Source organism: Polistes dominula, unplaced genomic scaffold, assembly GCF_049000335.1.
Source record: "Polistes dominula isolate Pdom_NZ unplaced genomic scaffold, Pdom_raw_medaka contig_12, whole genome shotgun sequence".
NCBI classification, from domain to species: domain Eukaryota; kingdom Metazoa; phylum Arthropoda; class Insecta; order Hymenoptera; family Vespidae; genus Polistes; species Polistes dominula.
The window spans coordinates 280,568-302,041 of record NW_028301116.1 but is presented as its reverse complement, the minus strand read 5'-3'; the positions used below and the strand labels follow the sequence as shown (position 1 = coordinate 302,041).

Below are 21,474 nucleotides of genomic sequence, written 5' to 3'. Positions count from 1 at the left end.
TTAAATATTAAAATTTCATACAAAAATGAAAATACTTATAAATATGGGATAATAATATTTTCTTAAAACGTTATTAATGGCATTTGTGCTTATATAAAAAACAAAATTATTTCATAAAACGGTGCGAGTTTAATTAAAATTATATAAATCGTGTTCAAGTTGATCGATTTATTTTAAACTCATGTCTTTTTTACTTTATGAATGTAAAAAATGACATTTTAATTATAGGACTTTAATTGTAAAAAATATGACCACAACTAGACAACTAGGGACCACTCGTAGGAGGGACGCGCAAAAGAATTTTGGGGGACCGGAACTCATGTAGTCACGTGATTGCGCGCGAATGAATCAAACATTTTAAATAGTATAAAAGTTGTATATAGTAATAGTGAATAATGTAGGGGGTAGAATGGTGAATTGGTTTGAAAATATTATGAAATAATGAATTGCATCAAATACAGAAAAAAAATGAACCATATTTAATGATAATTAAAAAATTTATATTAAAATAGAATAGATTACACAAAAAAATTATTATAAATTCAAAAAGAAAGATTCAATTAATTTGATTTGATAAAAGGCATTACAGTATTTTGAAATTTCAAAACAACTTGTAGGAATTTATACAATTTTGATAAATACAATTATCTATTATATATATTATATTTACAATTATTTTAATCATTCGTACAATTTGTTTTTAATTTCCAATATTAATAAATCAGCTAGGATTCCTGGGTATTCATAAAATGGCATCAACATCAATTCCCAATTTTCGATAGTTGTAATAAAAGCTATTTTCTGGAAATATATTCCTAGAAAAATAAAAAAATTGTATAATATTTGAATGATTAATATTTTAGTATTTTATATTTAGTATTTTAATATTTGGTTATTATTGTTTAAGATAGTTAGTATTTTCGTTAGTTTTACAATATTTTACTACCCCCTACACTATTCACTATTACTATATACAACATTTATACTATTTAAAATGTTTGATTCATTCGCGCGCAATCACGTGACTACATGAGTTCCGGTCCCCCAAAATTCTTTGGCGCGTCCCTTCTACGAGTGGTCCCTAGTATTTGAATTTGAATCAGTGAAGCCAGATCGCGGAACATTTCTACCCCTTCTCTCGAGCCCAGGACGCTTCGCACACAACGAAATGTTACGTGTCGGTGTGTCGGAAACAACCGAGGGAAGCCGATGTATAAAATAATGTGTATTGTGTCCATGTATTTCTCCGCGACGCACGGTGGGGGTATTATTTCTCCTCTATCGCGCAGCTACCTTGGCTCTTCCTCGGCTTCTTTCAGTTTTCCGACACACCGACACGTAACATTTCGTTGTGTGCGAGGTGTGCTGGGCTCGAGAGAAGGGGTCGAAATGTTCCGCGATCTGACTTCACTGATTTGAATTTGAATTAATTTCAAACCGTTGTTGAAAGCGCTTGTTAAATGACGAGTGATTTAGTAGGTGTTTATCATCAGTTTGTTTCAAATGAATTATTATTAAGACATGAATTATTAAATAACAAGTGTAAAACTATAAAAGAAAACAAAATACAAAGTGTAAAAGTGTAAAGAAATATTAAATAAAAACTAATAAAATTTCAGATAGTATTAAAGTTGCCATCAAGATTAGACCCTTGATTAAAAGAGAGAAAGAAGAAAATCTTCCAAAGCAAAGGACAGTAGAAGGAAATTATATAGCGTCTACGGATCAAGAGATGAGGAAACGTGGAGACGGTGGATTTAATTTTGGTATTAACTCTTATGCGTATATTTATTTATTTATTTATTAAAAGTATATAATTTGTCTTGTGCAATTATTTACCATTAGTTATAAATTTTAATATTACATTTTTAGATCACATCTTTGATGAGACAACTTCAAATAAAGATGTATTTGACACCGTCATAAAACCTATTGTTGATGCAGCAGTAAATGGTTTTAATGGAACAGTTATTGCATATGGTCAAACAAGTTCTGAAAAGACGTTTACTATGATGGGAGGTTTAAATGAACCTGGAATTATAATGCTAGCTATTGAACACATGTTCGATGCCATTGCTAATACATTTAAAAGAGAATTTTTATTAAGGTTTAACGTTATTTAGGTATAATATCAAAATACATTCTATTTGTTTCATAATGAAACATTTAAAGATGATAAGACAAGTTTAAATATATATGTAGGAAAGTTTTAAGTGTAGCAGAGGTAGACAAAAACTAGTATTCAGTCCTTTCTGTAGATCTTGTTTTATTGAAAAGGAAAAATCTATTCAGATTAAAAGAAAAGATTAGGTGGGCCATAAAACCATAAACGAACCTTGAGGGTTATTAGGATATTGGTGTAATAAAAAACCATGTGTGCAGTGTAGGGACCCTTTGAAGAATTTCCGATACCTGTGTAAACATATGCGATGCCATAAAAAGGGGTAACATTCCGATGTGCTAGATTAAGTTTCTGTATGCATAGTTCCCACTACCGAAAACCATAGGCTGTACCTGTCGGTGGACTATGGGGTGGATCCTTATGCTATTGGTCAGTAAGATTTGTAAGCTTCTTCCCTCTCAAAAAGGGGTGTAGGTGATTTCTGATATAAAAGACATGGAAAGGAATAAGAAAGCAGAGTCTCGGGGGTAGAAGTAAAGGAGTCTCAGTCGTAGAAGTAAAGCAGTCTCAGTCGTAGAAGTAATATAGTCTCAGTCGTAGAAGTAGAACAGTAGCAGTCGTAGCCTTAGTTAGATATCAGTTGTAACAGTCGCAGTTGTATCAGTTGTAACAGTCGTAAGAATTCAGTCGCTCATCTAAGTTGTAACCGTAAGATTGTGAAACTAATATTGTACCTTTTTCTAATACCTGTTTTAAATAAATCTTATTAGTAGGATTAAACTGGGTGTATGTTCACCTCGCACCTCTCACCCTAAATAAATTATCCCTACATATATATATATACAAGTTTCACAATAAAATTTAGCAGATTTTGCTGGTTCAGAAAGAGCAGGTCAAGCAGTTACTATTGGAGAACGTTTTAAAGAAGGTCGACTTATCAATTTGTCTCTTTCTGCATTCGGATTCGTAATAAAGTAATTAAGTGAATCCCAAGACACACAAAAATATGTTAACTTTCGAGATAGCAAATTAACGAGATTGCTACAAAATTCAATTGGTGGAAATGCTAAGACAGCAATAATATGCACTATAACACCTGCTGCATTAAAAGAATCACAATATACGTTATCGTTAGTATATTACCTATAGAATATATTTTATATTATTTATTATAAAAAATGATTTTTTCAAAATAAAATGAAAAATTATTATCAATATATAATTTTTTGTTTACATATACATAGATTTGCGTCGCGTGCCAAGAGGATAGAAAATAAACCACAGGTTAATGAAGTTATGTCTGATGCGACACTTTTAAAATGTTATGTCAAACAAATATCCAAACTCAATTGTGAACTAGAGGTTTATATCTATTGAAAAGACTAAAAAATAGTTTTAAAATAATAATAGAGATTCTTAATTATAGTAATAATACTTGATATAAAAATATGTTTGAATATTCTTGTTTTTTTGTTCTTCTTTTAATAGAAAATTAAAAAAGAAAAAACTGAAGAAATGGAAAACAGATTGCATGAGAAAGATCGTATTAATCAACTTTTGGAAGAACGAATTGAATTATTAACAAGCAAAATTGTATCTAGGAATAATGCAAATAACGAAGACTCGTTTGGATGTAAATCTAAAAGAAGACGAACTTGGGCAGGACCAACATGTAAACAAAATGTTTAATTTTGTTCAAATTTTCAACCGTGTCAAGGTATGCTTAAGATCAAAGAAATGTCACCGGTAAAACCTTGTAGAAAAAGTATTATTCAAAGTGTTGATTTAATGGATTATCAAAGTAAGTAACTTTATCATTTTTATACATGTATTCATGTTTTTTTTATTATTTTTTAATTTATATTAATTTTATCAATTTTAGCATTTCAAATAGCTTTTACGGATTTTGAATTAGAATTAATTAATGATGAAAAGGATAGAGAAGATGATGATTCCATCGATAGCTTCAAAGAAATGTATATTAGAAAAAATAGACATCAACATCGTGTAACATTCAAGGACGATCTAAGCATTTATAAACCTAATATATAATATTTATGAGAGTACACGTATAAAGAAAGATACACCTATAAAGAGATATACACCATCTCAGCTAAAGTAATAACACAAATTATTATTAATTATTATACTATTATCAATAAACAATTAATAATATATTATTATTATTATTTTTAGCGATATTCAAGAAGATCAATCTCTTGCACCGAAAAAAGTTTTACCTGAAAGACTATCATATCTACAACAAGAATTTGATAAACTTTGTGAATTTACATCTCTATTATAGGATGAAAAACAAGTCAAGATAGAGAAAAATTCAGATTTGCAAAAAGAAATAATTAATGTTACTAGAGAAAATAATTTATAAAAAAATATATTATTAGAAGTATTAAAATATGCCACAAGTCCTATCAATATAAGTGCAGAAAGCATAGAAATGGGTTTATTGGATGACACATCACAAATTCTAAATGAAACAATAATTTTGGATATACCTTTTAAAAATATTGAAGTTAAACATGTAATTAATAAGTTGCAAAATAAAATAATGACAAGTATAAAACAACATCAGATAAGAAATTTAGAAAAAATTTTCGAATCAGACATTGAAAATTTCCAAATAGAAAATTATAAAATGGGACAAGAACAAGCAGAAAATGAAAAATCTAATTTGAAACAAGAAATAGAAAATATGAAAGTAAGTATACAAGTGAAAGAAGACATTGTAAATGATTTGAACAGAATAATCGATGAATAAAAAGAGAAAAATGATAGCTTAGAAAAAAATTGGAAAATATAGAAGAAAGCATTGACATAAGTTGTCAAATTTATGAAGATAAGTATGAAATAGATAATACATCGAGTAATGAAATTGACAAACTTAAGGATGATTTAAATTCTGCGAAAGCTTGCATTATTAATGAAACGAAATGTTTAAAACCTATTGAAGATAGTCAAAATTACTTTGATAAATCTATAAACAATCTTTTACTTATATTCTTGGAAATAGTTACTTCAAAGGAACAGGAAGTAATTAATGTCATACAGGAACAATTGTCTATCGATAAAGAAAAATATGAGAATGAAAGACAACAAAGTATAAAAGCAGAGAAATGTCTTTGATTTAAGGCAGAAGAACTAGAATTGGAAGTAGAAAATTTAAAAGATGATATTAAAACACAAGAAATGAAACATTCTGAATTACTAAGTAAAATTTCACTTATGGAACATACATTGAAAGAAAATAACAATGAAAAAGAGATACTTATGAACAAAATTCAATCACTTCAAATGATTTATAATAATATGCAAGAAGAATTTAATAAAAAGTCTGCAATAAAAATACAACAAAGGGAAATTGATATAAATAAAAAAGAAGAAATAGAAACGATACGAATCAGAGAAGAATATGAAGACAAAATAGATAATTTGATATCAAGTTTGAAAAAGTATAAAATCAAAAATTTAGAAAGTCTTGAAAATAATGAAAAAGATTTAAAGAATATTCTTAATATGAGAACAGATGAATTAGATGAGTGTAATAAAAATTCTGAAAAAATAAAAAATGATATTGAACAACTTACAAATATTAATAATGAATGAAAACGTGAAATGGAAAATAAAGATACATCTATTGCTAAACTTTCTATCGAAATAAAAGATCTAGTTGAATTAGTAGAATCGTATAAAAGAGAAAATATGGAATTGATTGAGAAATTAAAAGGTATGAAGATAAATGAAACAAATGTAAATATTATGATCAATAAAAAAATGGATGAATTGACGGAGAATAATAAATATATAGAAAAAATGAATACTGAGATGGAACATTTAACGAAAACTTGTAACAAACTTACTTGTGAAATTGAAAATAAAGATGCACACATTTTAGAAGTTACCAATTTGTTACCAAACAAATCTGACATGTTGTACGAATATAAAATAAAGTTAGACAGTATTACACCGGAATATGATATTTTAAAGAAACAACTTGAGGAAGAAAAATTAAATGTACACAAATATAAATCAGAATTGGAAAGTTTAAAAATAAACAGTGAAACACATTTGGAAAATTTGAAGGAAACATTAAATTTAAAAATAATGAAATATGAAGAATTAAATAAACAATTTACAGAATGGAAAAATCAAGATGTTATTTTACTTACAGAATTGGATTCATTGAAAGAACAATATACTCAATTAGAAGAAAAAAATATGAAATTGGAACAAAAACTTCGAAACAGTAATAGTAGAATTAAATTAGAAACGGATATGGAAGTATTACTCGAACAGAACAAAGCTTTACAAAATAATTTAGATGGAGCTAGATAAGAAAAAACATTTGTTGGAAGAATATTTAAGTACAAAGAAACGATATGAATCTTTGCTCGAAAAAAATAAAAAAATTATAAAAGAAATATTGTTGGATAAAGAGAAAGATTTAAAATATATAAATGATGATCAATGTGACGAATTGAAAGGTAAAAATCAACAATTAGAGGAAGAAAACAAAACATTGAAAAAAAATAATGAAGACTTAAATGAAGAAATAGAGGTATTAATAAAAGAAAACGATGTTTTGACGGAAAAGGTATATTCGTATTTTGGTGATGATAATCCTAAAAAGTTAAATAGACTGAAATAGATACTTTAAAGAAAGAAAATTAAAAGTTACAAGACAAACTTACAAAATGTAGTAATTGTGGAATACTTCTATCAAAAGATCAGTTGAAATGTAACGAAGATAACAATAATGATAAACTTGCAAATTTGAAGAAACAAATAAAAGAGTTAGAAGTCGAATTGGTATCTAAAAATGGAAGGATTGCTACGTTACAATTACAAATACAAGAAGGAAGTTTTCCATATCAGGAAAAGTGTAGACTTGGAAGAAAATTTTTTGGCATTTAAAAATAAGGTATATGATACTTTTTTATCGACAACATTATTTCCGAAATTTTTTAATTGATTTGAAATACTTATATTTTTGTTTATTGATTTTTCTTTGACAAAACATTCAACTCAAAAGTGAAATAAAGAAACTTAGACATGCTATGTGTGAAATTAATATGAAAGAATGTTACAAGAGTAAAAATCAATTTATTAATAAAAAAAGTCAATACGTTCAAACTATACCAATCAGTAAAATACAATTTTGTAGAACTAGTAGCGGTATTGTTGAGGTAAGCATTCATTTTTTATAAATACGATGAATATTTTGGTTTTATTTTTTAGTCATAATTTTTCTATAACAATAAAATCAAATAAATATATATAAAATTATGTTTTATTTAGAAACACGTACAAATAGAAAAATTAGAAAAAGAAAAATCTTTCATGAAACAATTGTGTCGTTCACGGTGTAAGAAAATAAAAGAACTTGAAAAGAAATTAATGAAACTTCAAAATATTGAAGATTTACCTGCAAAAACGAACATTGATTCTGAGGTTATATCATGTACCACGCCAAGGTATTCATTTAATTAAACGAACTGAAAGTTTTTAAAAAAGAACGTTATTGTTAAATAATGTAAAATTTTATCTACTTTTTGCGGAGACATATTTTAAATATTTTATAAATAATAGAAATTATTATTGCTTTTTGCAAAGTCATTATATGTGTATATATGAAAGTATTATTGTAAATGACTATTTTTATATAATGACTAAATGTTATGAGCAATGATTTTTGTAATAAGAGGTTATGATGATGAGGTATTATTAGTAGATTTAAGAAATTTTTTCCAAATTTTTTATCTGATGTTGTTTTATACTTGTCATTATTTTATTTTGCAACTTATTAATTACGTGTTTAACTTCAATATCTTTAAAAGGTATATCCAAAATTGTTTCATTTGGAATTTGTGATGTGTCATCCAATAAATCCATTTCTATGCTTTCTGCATCTATATTGATAGGACTTGTGGCATATTTTAATACTTCTAATAATATATTTTTTTATAAATTATTTTCTCTAGTAACATTAATTTTTTTTTTTGCAAATCTGAATTTTCCCCTATCTATCTCGACTTGTTTTTCATCCTATAATAGAGAAATTTGTATATTTAATGTAAACAAAATAATAAAATAAAAGTTTTAAGGAAATTCTACTTACAACGGAATTACATTGATGATTCTCAATATACAATTGTTTTTGTAATGTTGTAAATTCACAAAGTTTATCACATTCTTGTTGTAGATATGATAGTCTTTCAGGTAAAACTTTTTTCGGTGTAAGAGATTGATCTTCTTGAATATCGCAAAAAATAATATTAATAATAAAATTATTAATAATAATTTGTGTTATTACTTTGACTGAGATGGTGTATATCTCTTTATAGGTGTATTTTTCTTTATACGTGTACTCTCATAAATATTATATATTAGGTTTATAAATGCTTAGATCGTCCTTGAATGTTACACGATGTTGATGTCTATTTTTTGTAATATACATTTCTTTACAGAATACATGTATAAAAATGATAAAGTTACTTACTTTGATAATCCATTAAATCAACACTTTGAATAATACTTTTTCTACAAGGTTTTACCGGTGACATTTCTTTGATCTTAAGCATACCTTGACACGGTTGAAAATTTGAACAAAATTAAACATTTTGTTTACATGTTGGTCCTGCCCAAGTTCGTCTTCTTTTAGATTTACATCCAAACGAGTCTTCGTTATTTGCATTATTCCTAGATACAATTTTGCTTGTTAATAATTCAATTCGTTCTTCCAAAAGTTGATTAATACGATCTTTCTCATGCAATCTGTTTTCCATTTCTTCAGTTTTTTCTTTTTTAATTTTCTATTAAAAGAAGAACAAAAAAACAAGAATATTCAAACATATTTTTATATCAAGTATTATTACTATAATTAAGAATCTCTATTGTTATTTTAAAACTATTTTTTAGTCTTTTCAATAGATATAAACCTCTAGTTCACAATTGAGTTTGGATATTTGTTTGACATAACATTTTAAAAGTGTCGCATCAGACATAACTTCATTAACCTGTGGTTTATTTTCTATCCTCTTGGCACGTGACGCAAATCTAAGTATATGTAAACAAAAAATTATATATTGATAATAATTTTTCATTTTATTTTGAAAAAATCATTTTTTATAATAAATAATATAAAATATATTCTATAGGTAATATACTAACGATAACGTATATTGTGATTCTTTTAATGCAGCAGGTGTTATAGTGCATATTATTGCTGTCTTAGCATTTCCACCAATTGAATTTTGTAGCAATCTCGTTAATTTGCTATCTCGAAAGTTAACATATTTTTGTGTGTCTTGGGATTCACTTAATTACTTTATTACGAATCCGAATGCAGAAAGAGACAAATTGATAAGTCGACCTTCTTTAAAACGTTCTCCAATAGTAACTGCTTGACCTGCTCTTTCTGAACCAGCAAAATCTGCTAAATTTTATTGTGAAACTTGTATATATATATGTAGGGATAATTTATTTAGGGTGAGAGGTGCGAGGTGAACATACACCCAGTTTAATCCTACTAATAAGATTTATTTAAAACAGGTATTAGAAAAAGGTACAATATTAGTTTCACAATCTTACGGTTACAACTTAGATGAGCGACTGAATTCTTACGACTGTTACAACTGATACAACTGCGACTGTTACAACTGATATCTAACTAAGGCTACGACTGCTACTGTTCTACTTCTACGACTGAGACTATATTACTTCTACGACTGAGACTGCTTTACTTCTACGACTGAGACTCCTTTACTTCTACCCCCGAGACTCTGCTTTTTTATTCTTTTCCATGTCTTTTATATCAGAAATCACCTACACCCCTTTTTGAGAGGGAAGAAGCTTACAAATCTTACTGACCAATAGCATAAGGATCCACCCCATAGTCCACCGACAGGTACAGCCTATGGTTTTCGGTAGTGGGAACTATGCATACAGAAACTTAATCTAGCACATCGGAATGTTACCCCTTTTTATGGCATCGCATATGTTTACACAGGTATCGGAAATTCTTCAAAGGGTCCCTACACTGCACACATGGTTTTTTATTACACCAATATCCTAATAACCCTCAAGGTTCGTTTATGGTTTTATGGCCCACCTAATCTTTTCTTTTAATCTGAATAGATTTTTCCTTTTCAATAAAACAAGATCTACAGAAAGGACTGAATACTTGTTTTTGTCTACCTCTGCTACACTTAAAACTTTCCTACATATATATTTAAACTTGTCTTATCATCTTTAAATGTTTCATTATGAAACAAATAGAATGTATTTTGATATTATACCTAAATAACGTTAAACCTTAATAAAAATTCTCTTTTAAATGTATTAGCAATGGCATCGAACATGTGTTCAATAGCTAGCATTATAATTCCAGGTTCATTTAAACCTCCCATCATAGTAAACGTCTTTTCAGAACTTGTTTGACCATATGCAATAACTGTTCCATTAAAACCATTTACTGCTGCATCAACAATAGGTTTTATGACGGTGTCAAATACATCTTTATTTGAAGTTGTCTCATCAAAGATGTGATCTAAAAATGTAATATTAAAATTTATAACTAATGGTAAATAATTGCATAAGACAAATTATATACTTATAATAAATAATTGATTATTCGGTCGAATGTTAAGAATTTCTATGCAGAAAGTGACAGACGTAGAAAAACTTTTTTCGTTCCCAATGACTCCGATTCCTACTTCATTATGTCATTTAGATGGTATAATTTCTAAAACCAATAAAGCAGCTATGATAAAAATTCTAAGAAATGACTGAACCCCAAACTTTTTTTTTTAATTGTCTTTGTTACAAATAAATTTAGGTTTTTTACATTTTTTTACACAAATTTGTATTTAATTGATCAACCTATGAATTAGTAATTATATTATACTTGACCTTTTTAACTGTTTTTAATAAAATTCATGTAAAATTCTGTTAAAATTTAAATTAAATGCTAAGTAAATGTATCAATTCTTCTCAATTGACTTCTGACATTTTGAAAGTATGTTCTTTGTACCTATATAAATATTCAGGTAAGTCGTCAAAAATAGCTCAGTCATGTACGAGGTTAAAACTGGAGCAGCCCCTTGACCTTTTAATGAATCGAATAATAATTATTAATTTATTTTTATAATTTTAAGACTATTATAATTATGCATTTTTTAAAAATATTGAATAAATATTTATTTCTTTTGTCTATCAATATTTCATACATTTTAACTGATTAGATAGAAGTAGAAGTAGAAATATATTTTATTATTGATAGTACATACATTTTTATATGTTTAAATGTAATTATTAATTTAATAATTTATATATTTTTTATTTTTATAATGTTAAAACCTTTAATATTAGATATTTTGTTGTTGTAATTTTGAATAAATATTTATTTTTCTTGTGCGAGGAATTTTATCAATATCCACATATTAGCTGATTTAGTAGAAGTAGAAATTAAAATGTTTTATTGTTGATAGTTTCAGTATTTAGTTATTAACCCTTTGACCTATTACCACGAGTCAGACTCGTGGTAAAAAATGTGTTTTAAACGAGCGGGTACGCAGCGGAACAGTTGAATGGCCAGCGCGCGACCGATTTTCTTGTTTCTTAAGACACGTGAAATTATCAGATATCGCGTAGGTCAAGGGGTTAAAAGATAAAAGTAAATTGCCCTTTATAGATTGTTTGTAAGGAATCAATTTACAGGAATACGCGTGAGTCGATCGTTACTTTCTCTTACAGTAGTATTTTATTAAATAATACTACTGTTCTACAATTAAATTAATTACAGATGTTACATTATTTATTTATTTAGTTGTAAACATACATTCGTCCGATTTTATTCAATTTAAAAATAAACATAAAAAGCGTTTATTTTTTTTTCCATTTTCGTTTTTCATATAATATTTTTTGTTCAATACAGGAAAAATATATATTACGTCTCAACAATTAATTAACCCATTGCCGCAAATGACGGCTATAACCGTCCGATCTTCGTATTTCTAAGCACGATCGTCAAATAAAAGTGTGCGGCAACGTGTTAAGAGAACTCCTGTTGTAATTAATGTAATAAAACATTCGATATAATAATCCTTTTTTCAACATTTGACGAGAGAACGAGAGAATGTTCCTTTTTTTTTATATTTTGTCAAATCGAAAAACTAAAGAAACATATGAATCATATGAAGCCCTTATCGTTAAACTTAATTTTATGTTTTATTTTATATTATATTATAAATTTATTCGAATTTTTATTAAGTTCATTGTCATAATTAATAAATAGGACGTGTGTATTTAATATTATAATAAAATTAAAGTTTATATATATATATATATATATATATATATATATATATATATTAGATAATGTACAGGATAGAAACTGTTTATTTTCAAGTAAGATTACTTTCACATACTCAATAAACTCTACATTGTTTTTCTTTTAATGTTTTTTTTTCTTAAATTTGAAAAAACAATATTTTTCCAAATAAAGAAACTGTACAAACGTTAACGTGTAATTAAATGTTAACATACACTTAAAAATGAAAGCATAATGTGTTAGACAATATACGTTAGAATCTACAATTTATTTTCAAGTATAAGATTTTACTTCTTCATATCCGATATACTCATTTCTACTTCTTTTCTTTTGTTTGTTCTTTTGAATTTAAAAAGAAATATTTTTTCAAATGAAGAAACTGTGAAATTTTTAAGAAAACTCTTTGTACATTTTTCTTCTGCCATGGAAGACGATAAACGATTCAGATTACCGTATGGGCCATGAATTATGTTTGTTGTAACAATATCAAACAGTAATTGATCAGTAGACGGATCTGAATTTTCCACAGAAATTATACTTTGGATTTCTTCAGGACGTATTTTGTCGATTAACCAAACTAAAATGTGTGCATGATGTAATCCTCGCTTTTGCCATTCAACCGAATATATCCAGCAACGTGTGGGACCGAATACATGTAATTTTGTAATGAAACTTATTAAAGTAGCGCCATTGAACGGGGCACCGTGCCGCGCAGTGTGCACATTGCGCATCGGTAATCTTCGATGTTCGCACTTACGTCTTTCAATGGTACTTTGGAATTGTCTTGTATGCATACTTTTTTAAGAGTTATGTAACATCTGTTTCGTCATATTATATAGAAAAACATAAAAATGAATATATTATGGGTATTCAGAAATTTACATATTAACAAATTTTACTATTATTATAAATAAAAATAAAGTATTAAAGTAATTAGATATCAAATTATACAATAATTCTTAGTAATATAACTCTGTATGGTAGATATATACATACATTTACATATTTTTGCAAGTTATTTGAATAAAAGAACGAAGTGTTTTTTTTTTAATTATTTCGAAAAAAACGATGTGTCAGAAGAAGAAAAAAAGAGAATATTAATTAAACATGTAAACTATTATAATTTTGCACAGTCACATTCGCTAAGCATTATTTTTGTTACAAAGTTTACAATTAAATTAAGTTATATTGCAAGAGTTATGTTGTGCGTCCCGGTGGATGTTCAACTAGTACAAAAGTACGTTTATTAAAATTGGTAGTTATTTACAAATCGAGATTTCGACAGTAATTAATATTTCAATGATTTGTTTATTTCAGATTCTTATATCGATGGACGATAAAAAGTCGATAGTCGTTGAATGTTCGAGATAAGCGATGTCCCCAGTGAACACGAGACCTTTATATGATGTCATACGTATGTTATAAAGTCATCTTCAAATTTTTGAAGTGAAAAGTGACTTTATTTATGACCTCAATATTAAGTCATATGTTCTGATATAAAAATGACGTAATAATTCCATCATATTCTTACAGCAAAAAACGAAAGGTTGAATTTTTTTTTTAACTTTGTATTTTGAAACTATAAATTAAGTAATTAAGTAATAAAGTAATAAAGTAAGTAAATTAAATAATTGTGTTCACTGGGTCGTATACCTCGATCAATACCGAATCAAGTCTCACCGCGAGAAGGTTGCTGTAATTCCTGATCCACAGACAAAGTAATCAATTATTACATGGCTTACAACGATTACTGATGCATCTGTGTAGAGTGGAGTATTTAGTCGTTGTGAAAACGGTGAAATGTTCGTATTGTATTTATTCTTGTAAATTTATTTTTAACAAAATAAAGAATTAAAAAAAAACTCCTTGAATGTCAAATTCTTTTCTTTTTTTGCATAATTTGTCTACTTTAAGGTCTTTTAAGTCATCCACACACGTCTAAATCAGCTGCGTTAGACAACGAGAAAACGAAAAATCGTACCAATAGCGGAAAACAATTTTCGATATATTTATAAAATACTTTAATGACTTTGTAATAGTTCAGCGAAAAATTTTACGAATTTTTATTTGTTCTTTGTAGATCGAATGTGCAATCGAGTTGGGCCGTCGAAATAGTTTCTTAAGGGGACACGTCACCTGCGAGTGCAAAAGCGGTTTTTTTGTGAATTTTTTTGCAGCCAGTTTTATTAATATCAATACAAATTTTTGGCATATGTAAGTTATATATCTGAACTATATTCACAATTTTTTGTGTGTAAAAATATTGTAAATTGTGTCGTCTGTGGCCACTTTTCTAAGAGTCCAAAAAAAAAGGTTGATTTTCGGTTGCCCTCACTGGCAAAAATTGGTTCATAAGAAACATAAAAACCGAGTGTTATCCTTTAGTAGAGATGTTGGCGTAGGGAATGAACGGCAGGAAATTTTGATTTTTTAATTTTTCTCAAAATAGTCGACTTTTTACGAAAAAATTGACATTTTTGCAGAAAAATCGCCGAGTTTTTGAGAAAAGAAAAAAAATTGGCATTTTTTCGAAAAATCCTTCTGTTCATTCCCTAGATACGTGTATCTAGTATTACTGTACAAAATTTGGTAAGGATCGGATAAATGGTCTGGACGTAGCGAGGGCAACCGTTTTAAAAACGCGAATAGGAGAAATTAACGTTTAAAGTTTTGGACACTTACTTGGAGCGATACGGCGCGCTCAGTTTAAACTACTACAGTTTCGTAAATAATGGGCGGATCTTTACCAAAATTTGAAGAAATATTTTTGAAATAATATTCTTTCAGAAAATCGAAAAAAAAATCGATTTTTTTGTTGACGTGGCCCCTTAAGCGAGTTGTTAAGCACTTTATCGCGTGCAATGTTGCACGCAAATTACTATATGTTCACGACACTTATATTAATCATCTAGTTTTTCTGATCTAGAGATGACATATTAGGTTCTATGAATAAATTTTTGAATAAATATCTTCAATTAAAATAAAAGATTAATATTATCTTCAAGTGACAATCGAACATTAAAGACTGTTAACGGAAAAAGAAAGGAACCAAGTAATTTTGTTGTAAATTACCTAAATAATAGTCGTTATTATCAAAAAAGTTATTTAGTGAAAAGTAATTCATCTGTTTGTATCTAGCACAGATCTAACCATTCCAAAAAAAATTACGATAAAAATGGACACGATAAAGGTAATGATCTCGCAACTCGTAATATTACTTTCAGTTAAAGTGACGTAGTTATTATTCTCGGCTTTGTGTTTCCCGTTCTTTTTTCAAAAAACTAATATCAGATTTGTAACCACCTATCTCAAAAATATTCATATACTATTTTTCCAAAATAATAAATTATATAGTCATTTTTAACAACATTTTTATAATAACTAAAATATATTTTAGTTATTATCTAAAATAACTTTAATTATAACAGTTTTGACTATTTTCGATAAACTTGTATCAAACTTCAGAAATCAAAGCAAACTTATTGTTTTGTAAGCGTTGGCTTCGTTATTATTTGTTGTCAAACTGAATAAATCTTATGATTTCTGTGGAATCATTCAGGCTCTTAGTTGTTGAGAAAAATGACAGACCCCATTTCTTGTTCTATAATTATCTACACTGCAAATCCACAATTACATTGTACACTCGTAAAACAATTACAGGGGTGCTTTTTCTGAAGAATATATTCGTATATAACATGAATTGTTTAAACGGTCAAATGACCGCTCGTGGTAGACTAGATATGGTATGCATTTTTTACGGCAAAAGAATTTTCGAATAAAGAAAGTTGTGAATATTGAAAAATGGGTTGTGTGTATATTATAGGAAAAGTCAATAAGTTATATGGTGATACAGTAAAGTTGTATACGAGAAATTCTAAACGAAATTTCAAAAAGGGTCATTTGACCGCGCATGGTAGGTTTAGTGTTAAAGTCTATAAATTATTTAAACTTTTATACCACAGCAATGTAAGCTTTCTATATAAAAAAGATAGCATAGAGTTTTTGTCATACAAAAAGATAAAATCTTTTTTTTATGTTTTTACAAATATAATTTCTTTCAAATTATAAAATTAAGCGAATACCTTCTATCCAATAGTACCCGTTTTAAAAATAAACATAATTATTCTTTATTTTTCTCTTTTTCTACTTTTCTCTTTATTTCTATATGTAAACTTAGACAATAATTTTTTATTTTATAAGAATTAATTTTCCGCTAAGACACTTTACTATCAATGTCATTGCTGTTGTTTGCAGATGTTGTCCAGAAATAACAACGATTTATTTGCTGGTAAGGGCAAAGAAAGAGAAGGATCCGCAAACTCGATTCAAAGAATATTTCAATGATATTGTGAGTAAAGTTACATACTTTGTACTAATTATTATGGGAATAAAAGATATCACCGATATTACAATTTATATTTAAATCTTTAGGTTTTTGATAGATTGAAGAGAGAGCAAAAAGATGTGGAAAAGAAGATTATTCTGATAGAAGGAGACACGAGTCAATTGAATATAGGATTGTCAGAGAGCGACCGCGAACGCATTAAAGATACCGATATAATTTTTCACAGTGCAGCATCCGTACGTTTTTTGGACAATATTCGTTGTATAATTAACACAAATGTCAGAGGAACAAGGGATCTTCTCTTGCTTGCACAGGAGATGACAAGCTTAAAGGTACTTTTTTTCTAGTTAAACTATCCGCATATTAATGCGTATGTTTAAGCACAATTCCCCACTAGATCAATTTATTTATATATAGACATTAGTTTAATTTGAAAAACAAATTGTTCTAATTTTATAATAATTTTATTCTTTAGGCCTTTGTTTATGTTTCAACGGCTTATTCGCACTGTGTATACAATAAAATCGAAGAAAAATTCTATAAGCCACCTATGAAGACAGAAGACATAATTAGATTGACAGAGATTTTGACTGAAGATCAATTAGATTTAATTACCTCAAAGTAATAAAACATGAAACCTATTGCATTCTTTTAGAAATAAGTCGATAAACATATTCGTTTGTTTTGCAGACTACTGGGTAAGTGGCCAAACACTTACGCATTTTCAAAGGCAATTTGTGAAGATACTGTACGGCAATATTATAATGCTGTTTCCTCCGTTCAAAGACCAGTTACTTGGAATATTATGGAAAATTATGTAAAAATTAACGCATTTGAAGTCCCGACGAAAAAAGTGTTCTGGTACGGCTCCATATGGTTTAACTCAAATTATTATTTCCATATTTTTTTGACAATTTTTTTGCACTGGATACCAGCAATTATAGCGGACTTCTTATTATATCTGAGCGGAAGAAAGCCAATGTAATGTATTACGATATCTAGATTTATTATTTGCCTATAAAAAGAAACGTTATAAAGTTAATTGTTTTCTTATTTCAGATTGTTTAATATCTACAAAAAAATAGAAAAGTTTAAATATGTAATTCATTTCTTTACCACTAGAGAATGGGAATTTACAAACGATAATGTCTTGAAGTTATGGGACAAGCTATCTGTAGTCGATAAAAGTCATTTCTTCTTTAATGTTGCTGATATTGATTGGGAGTGTTTTACTAATAATTTCGTAAGGGGAATACGAGTATTTGTATATAAAGACCCGATGGATACGCTTGAAGAATCAAAACCTTTTTATAGAAGGTAAATGTTTTATTATATTGTTTTTATAACAAATATTATTTTTATACCATTTAAAATAATTATCGTTTTTATTGTTTATCATTTCTAGGTTGATAATAGCTCATTATACATTGAAGTGGTTTTTTTATGTTTTGATTCTTTGGTTTTTATATTCTTTATTATATTCTCTTTTTATTTACATATTTTATTTCTGACAATCTATGAAAAACGACAATAAAACGATCTTTTCATAATGATCATCAGATAGAATAAGTTAATTATTTGTTTACAATATAAGTATTTTTTCCTATAGCTTTAAAATATTTTTCCTATTAAATACATTGACTTCATTTTTTAACGAGAAGATACCTACATGTTAATACTTTTAGCAATTATACAAAAGTTGGAATCTGTTTTTCTTAGTTCACTGAGGCATAAACGAAGCCCTAAAGAACAAAATTATGGTAAAATTAGAACAGTTTGTTTTTCAAATTAAACTAATGTCTATATATAAATAAATTGATCTAGTGGGGAATTGTGCTTAAACATACGCATTAATATACGGATGGTTTAACTAGAAAAAAAGTACTTTTAAGCTTGTCATTTTCTGTGCAAGCAAGAGAAGATCTCTTGTTCTTTTAATATTTGTGTTAACTATAAAACGAATGTTGTCCATAAAATGTACGGATGCTGCACCGTGAAAAATTATATCGGTATCTTTAATGCGTTCGTGGTCCCTCTCTGGCAATCCTTTATTCAATTGACTCGTGTCTCCTTCTATCAGAATAATCTTCTTTTCGACATCTTTTTGCTCTCTCTTCAATCTATCAAAAATCTAAAGATTTAAATATAAATTGTAATATCGGTGATTTCTTTTATTCCCATAATAATTAGTACAAAGTATGTAACTTTACTCACAATATCATTGAAATATTCTTTGAATCGAGTTTGCGGATCCTTCTGTTTCTTTGCCCTTACCAGGAAATAAATCGTTGTTATTTCTGGACAACATCTGCAAACGACAGCAATGACATTGATAGTATAGCTTCTTAGCGGAAAATTAATTCTTATAAAATAAAATATTATTATATAAGTTTACATATAGAAGTAAAAAGTGAAATAAAAAAAGAAATGAAATAAGGAACAATTATGTTTATTTTTAAAACGGGTACTATTGGATAGAAGGTATTCGCTTAATTTTATAATTTGAAACAAATTATATTTGCAAAAAAAAAAAGAATTCATCTTTTTGTATGACAAAAACTCTATGTTCTTTTTCCTACCTAGTAAGCTTACATTGCTGTGTTACGAAAGTTAAAATTCATTAATAGACTTCAAACTCGAAAAATATTTTTTCTTATTTATTTCAAACTATATGAATCTATCTCTAGGAGAATAAAACTACTAACAAGAACTATTCGATTGTATATACTATCCAAATTTATTAAAAATTTATGATTTAAAGCTTATAACTAATGTACAATTCTGATCAGTAACAAAAACATATATGAAACATTTTACCTCAAAAGTTTTTCCATTATAAGCCTTCCTATAAATCCTAAGCCTCCTGTTATAAAAATTTTCTTTCCAGAATAAAATGTAGCAATTTCACCCCGTTGATTATAATAATTCGGCTCTTCTTCCATTGATAAGAGTTCTTTTTGATACGTTTGGCCGCTTAATGATGCCATTTTTTGGATTCTTTTATAATAAACAAAAATATTACATACAAGTAAAGTACAAAAAAAGTTTCACTTTATAATAATTATCTATGACAGACAAATCCTAAAGATAAGTAAATATTTATAAGTGATTGTAATAGATACTTTTAATTCTAATTATGGTTCTAAGTTGGTCGGTTTTAGATAAATAGAAAATTCACTTTTTATTTTTGTAAATAATTTAATTTTAATAAATATAAATAAAATAAGTATATTTGTTTTAATAAAGTAGTAATTTTATTGAATTAACAATTTTATAAATTAACGTTTGAAAAAAAACATGCTAATTAATATTTTCAATGACTGATTTTACTCTTATAATTTATAGCCTTTATAATGTCTCATTCAATATAACTTCACAATAATTTCTTAGCCAACCTTTTTAATTTTATTCGAAACATAAATCAAACTTGTGAATTAAGTTCGTCTGTCCTTTTATCCTTTTTTTTACGAATTACTCTTATTTAGCAAATTTGATCTTTTGTGAATTTCACAGTTGTTAATAGTATAGAATGTTAAAAAATAAAAAAACTTACCTATTTATCTCAACAACTTTTATCACAAAGAATATAATAAAATGTAATAATTTTTTCTATTTTACATTATTAAAAAAAAACTTCTAATAACTTTTTCTCTTATAAAGAACTAAGTATGTTTGTGAGATATTCAGAAAGATTATAACAAATTGAGTATTAAAAACGTCTTCTCGAAAAAAATATCTTTTGAACTTTTCTAAGTAACTCCATTTATATATCGTCTGTTTAATATTGGTCAGTCGGTCCCTGCATTTATATACATACCCCCACAAGCGCGTATACGATGTACCCAATTACCATTATCAATTTACATACAATCCAACAGGAATCTACATCGTCACCATGAGTATGTTCGTTTTACAATAACAATAGCTAATTGAATTATTCAAAATTTTACACGGCCTCATAGCAATTCTTTATCGTAAGCCATTACCTTTTTGACCTCGGTACACTCTTGAAGAAAACCTACAATTGAGTAAAATATATATAAATTTATATATATAAATTTAATATATATATATATATTAAATATTTATAATAAAATATATTTTAATATTTTGGAAAATTAGTATATGAATTTTTTAGGAGTAGTTAACTACAAATCTAATATTAGCTTTTTGAAAAAAAGAATGAGATACACACAACTGAGAATAATAATTATGTCAATTTAAATGAAAGTAATGTTATTTGTGGCGAGATCGTTATTTTAATCGTGTCCTTTTTTATTGTAATTATCGGTAGGATTGTCAGATCTGTGCTAGATAGGAACAGATGAATTACTTTTCACTAAATAACTTTTTAGATAATAACGACTATTATTTAGGTATTTTATAACAATATTACTTGGTTTCTTTCTTTTTCCGTTAGCAGTCTTTAAGGTTGGATTGTCACTTAACCCTTTTACTGCTATGGGCGCAAATATGCATCCGACGCAAGCCATCGATCTATCGTATCTTCGTTGAAGATACATGCCGAAACTTTGCACGCAATTTCAACAACTTTTTTGCCGTTAAACATGTGTTTAGGTGCCATGTGCCTTAGATTTGAGGTACTTTCACCAGTCGATGGAACACTTAGAATGCTTCGGCTTGGCATCAGTCGAAATTTTG

The 21,474-nt window shown here is 27.5% G+C and overlaps 3 protein-coding genes and 1 long non-coding RNA gene across 5 annotated transcripts; 2 read left to right on the top strand and 2 right to left on the bottom strand.

Annotated features, from left to right (window-relative positions):
- The first annotated feature begins 318 nt into the window (after positions 1 to 318).
- LOC107071266 (uncharacterized) lies at positions 319 to 7,756 on the top strand. The gene is given in 14 exon segments (XM_089177028.1): positions 319 to 1,479; positions 1,620 to 1,766; positions 1,873 to 2,120; positions 2,963 to 3,252; positions 3,367 to 3,484; positions 3,611 to 3,923; positions 4,005 to 4,168; positions 4,170 to 4,240; positions 4,319 to 4,904; positions 4,907 to 6,465; positions 6,467 to 6,792; positions 6,795 to 7,021; positions 7,114 to 7,323; positions 7,436 to 7,756. Coding segments are annotated over 14 exon segments (4,470 nt in total). The 5' UTR covers positions 319 to 1,460; the 3' UTR covers positions 7,628 to 7,756.
- Positions 6,764 to 11,287, bottom strand: LOC149031032 (uncharacterized). Its single transcript, XR_016178084.1, has 4 exons — positions 9,308 to 11,287; positions 9,076 to 9,193; positions 7,563 to 8,949; positions 6,764 to 7,386 (listed from the first exon to the last, which is right to left on the bottom strand). It is a non-coding gene; the product is annotated as an uncharacterized LOC149031032 (long non-coding RNA).
- A 5,021-nt stretch (positions 11,288 to 16,308) lies between these two features.
- LOC107073445 (fatty acyl-CoA reductase wat-like) lies at positions 16,309 to 18,352 on the top strand. Its single transcript, XM_089176863.1, has 7 exons — positions 16,309 to 16,319; positions 16,668 to 16,815; positions 16,899 to 17,144; positions 17,288 to 17,433; positions 17,503 to 17,793; positions 17,872 to 18,129; positions 18,218 to 18,352. The coding sequence occupies exons 1-7, from the start codon at positions 16,309 to 16,311 to the stop codon at positions 18,321 to 18,323; spliced, it is 1,206 nt and encodes a 401-aa protein (XP_089032989.1). The 3' UTR covers positions 18,324 to 18,352.
- Positions 18,353 to 18,380: 28 nt separating this feature from the next.
- On the bottom strand, positions 18,381 to 20,600 carry LOC107073446 (fatty acyl-CoA reductase 1-like). Of its 2 annotated transcripts, XM_015334094.2 has the most exons (5): positions 20,366 to 20,600; positions 19,630 to 19,809; positions 19,027 to 19,120; positions 18,660 to 18,943; positions 18,381 to 18,554 (listed from the first exon to the last, which is right to left on the bottom strand). In XM_015334094.2, the coding sequence occupies exons 2-4, from the start codon at positions 19,797 to 19,799 to the stop codon at positions 18,683 to 18,685; spliced, it is 525 nt and encodes a 174-aa protein (XP_015189580.2). In that variant the 5' UTR covers positions 19,800 to 19,809; positions 20,366 to 20,600; the 3' UTR covers positions 18,381 to 18,554; positions 18,660 to 18,682. The 2 variants fall into 2 exon arrangements, with proteins under 2 accessions (XP_015189580.2, XP_015189579.2); XM_015334093.2 differs by having other exon boundaries at positions 18,389 to 18,943.
- Between the last annotated feature and the right edge of the window lie 874 nt (positions 20,601 to 21,474).

Coding starts and splice junctions, on each gene's coding strand:
- LOC107073445 (XM_089176863.1), top strand. Junction 17,145..17,287: donor AGGAGATGACAAGCTTAAAG/GTACTTTTTTTC, acceptor TTTATTCTTTAG/GCCTTTGTTTATGTTTCAAC. Junction 17,434..17,502: donor TTAGATTTAATTACCTCAAA/GTAATAAAACAT, acceptor TTTGTTTTGCAG/ACTACTGGGTAAGTGGCCAA.
- LOC107073446 (XM_015334094.2), bottom strand. CDS start 19,799: ATGGCATCATTAAGCGGCCAAACGTATCAAAAAGAACTCTTATCAATG. Junction 19,121..19,629: donor ATAATGGAAAAACTTTTGAG/GTAAAATGTTTC, acceptor TGTCGTTTGCAG/ATGTTGTCCAGAAATAACAA. Junction 18,944..19,026: donor AAGAATATTTCAATGATATT/GTGAGTAAAGTT, acceptor TTAAATCTTTAG/ATTTTTGATAGATTGAAGAG.